Source organism: Sphaeroforma arctica (assembly GCF_001186125.1).
Source record: "Sphaeroforma arctica JP610 unplaced genomic scaffold supercont1.4205, whole genome shotgun sequence".
NCBI classification, from domain to species: domain Eukaryota; class Ichthyosporea; order Ichthyophonida; genus Sphaeroforma; species Sphaeroforma arctica.
In genome coordinates, this window is record NW_014036353.1 from 1 (window position 1) to 2,525 (window position 2,525).

At 41.9% G+C, this 2,525-nt stretch overlaps 1 protein-coding gene across 1 annotated transcript; it reads left to right on the plus strand.

Annotated features, from left to right (window-relative positions):
* The first annotated feature begins 230 nt into the window (after positions 1-230).
* On the plus strand, positions 231-1,776 carry SARC_14136 (hypothetical protein). The gene is made up of 3 exons (XM_014291732.1): positions 231-498; positions 1,146-1,298; positions 1,536-1,776. The coding sequence occupies exons 1-3, from the start codon at positions 360-362 to the stop codon at positions 1,697-1,699; spliced, it is 456 nt and encodes a 151-aa protein (XP_014147207.1). The 5' UTR covers positions 231-359; the 3' UTR covers positions 1,700-1,776.
* The last annotated feature ends 749 nt before the right edge of the window (positions 1,777-2,525 follow it).

Here is a 2,525-nt window from a genome sequence, read left to right on the forward strand (position 1 = left end):
GTATGTATGTATGTGTGTATGTATGATTTTACATATGTATGTATGTTTCATAAATCAATACATACATAAATACATATTCATATACATTCGTGCATACATAATCACAATTTAGGGTTCTAAGGAAGCATGTATCTCATTAGTTCTAGGGTTCTTTTTTCCGACTCATTCAATACAAACACTCAAAATTGTTGCGCCCCAAAATTCTTAAAAGCAATGCAAACTATAGCAATGAAGTAGACGTTACTGTTCACATACAGGAGTTATACCATAATAAGCGGTCGCTACTCACGTAGTAGAACTAACCAAGTCGATTTACTTCGAAATCAGGCACCGATTTTTTTATTGCTCTTCGATAGCGAATGCGTAAACAAGGTGCAAGTCTGCAAGGCTTGCAACATACACTGTGTGATACGCTTGTTAAATATCAACGTATCATAGCTGGTACAGCCTTGGCAGTGTCCTTGTTTATCCTCTACTACTCCGTCATAGTCCCGCCAGGTGAGTGTTTCTTGTTCATGTACGCACCTAAAGTGTCTGCTACTGGTACATATGAACTACGTAAATGGTGTACTTGGTGGTATCGGGTTATGCAAGCTCATGATGCAGCAGTAAACGTACCAAGTGTACTATAAAGCTGGGTATTGAACAGTATGAATGTCTGTCCTTCCTATTCAGACATGCTTTCACCAGGTGAGTCGTTTACGCACTTCAAGTTACTGGTATTGAAATATATAAAATATGTACAACAATTTTCTCTATTACTTGAGCCTGAGCCGAGACAATCCATCCACCACTACTCCGCCGTAGTTGCTATGGAGACTATCACGTGCACCACGCACATTTAGTGCTACAGTGGCTGTCATTATTACATCAAAGTGTGTAGTCAACATAAACTAGTACTTGAGATTGACTGTGAGACTGAGCCACAATAGTTATCCTTTTACTACTCCAACATGGTTGCTCGTGGTGCGTACATCTTGTGCGATCTTGTTTTTCACGATTCGTAATAGGCGTATGTTCTGACTTGAAATTGTGCCAATACAACAATCACTCCCAACAACGTGAGTGCCCCCTTTAGTCTGATATACACCTTACATCAACTAGATTCTTATGAATAGCACTAACGTTAAAAAATATGCCTACAGGGCTGAATCAGCTACCGTCGTATGTGTTTGGATGTGTGAGGAGAGACCTGTTTATGCACTTTATAGCGTATGGTACATTGGGGACCATTGTCTTTGCGAGTCTCACAGCGCCTTTGCTTGGATCGGACACGCGTAATCGCAGCATAGTTTATGGTAAGTACTTGTTATGATTAAATGCAAATGCATGATATCCTTCTATGTTTGTAGTGGGAGCGGACTTGGCATCTACTGCATGTTCAGGCTGTCCCAGGCCCATCTTTATAGTCATACCTAAGCGCTTCAAAGTGTATTTGCATTGCCGTTTAAAACATTTACGACGAGGAATAATATATTCACTGCACTTGTATTCTATTTAAGCTACAAAAGAAGCTGCTCCTATCTACACTACAGGTATGATCCTCCTTTTAACCCACTCGCTAGTGAAAGAGTTCATTCAGTACTACACTCCAGGACGCACGTGTGGGCTCGATGATGTAGCAATGGATATGCTCGCGTCCTCGTGCGGATGTGCTCTGATGCTGGCTATCACCACTGTGTTTGAGAAAGACAAGTAGTTGGTAAAAACTTTTATTTGAAACGAGATAAATCAGTTAAAGTCATACTTCGAATAAACACTTAGAATTAACGCCTGTATCCACGAGGTCGCGTATTGAGGCCTGGATAGCGTGCATTGACTGTTGTATGCGCTGTGCATATCCACTTAATCGTGACATGCTGATCCAAATGTTGTGCATCAAACCAACAAAAATGTGCCACACATACTGGACTCAATTGTCTGAAAGCATTGAGTGTCACGGCTACGTACGTGTACGAACCACCAATCGTTGCCATGCGAACTACCAACCGTTGCCATGTGAAGTATCAACCGTTGTCATGTGAACTTTCAACCGTTGGTCAACTCAGTAGTACACTATTGTATTATCGTTCTGCATTGCGTGCTTGTTCGCTTCGGTTTTCTATCGGTTAGTGTGGTCGCTCGCTCGAAACAGAAAAAGCCCAAGTCACGGAGTCACCATCGTATTTGTGTGCCAGGATTTGCATCCCTGAAGATAGCCGATCCGTACAATCTGTGCTTGGCGAATGTTCATGCTACCTAGCTATCTGCGCCATAGGTTTGTGAATTGTCGTGTGTACCAGACATATATGAGACGCATGCAATGACGGTGTATGTGCACTCTCAATTCAGTATAAGATTCACTGAGCAAATACACTACCAAGGGCATTATAAAAGTTCTATAACTTCATAGGAGGCAGAGGTATACTCTAGGCTTCTTCTATAACGCCCATATTGGTTCAAGTTCTTGTTTTATTTCCTGGCGACTGTGACAGCCCATCGTGGGGATCCATAAGTGTCAATTTGTGCCTTTCGCAGTGCGTGAG

Coding starts and splice junctions, on each gene's coding strand:
- SARC_14136 (XM_014291732.1), top strand. CDS start 360: ATGCGTAAACAAGGTGCAAGTCTGCAAGGCTTGCAACATACACTGTGT. Junction 499..1,145: donor CTCCGTCATAGTCCCGCCAG/GTGAGTGTTTCT, acceptor ATATGCCTACAG/GGCTGAATCAGCTACCGTCG. Junction 1,299..1,535: donor TAATCGCAGCATAGTTTATG/GTAAGTACTTGT, acceptor TCTACACTACAG/GTATGATCCTCCTTTTAACC.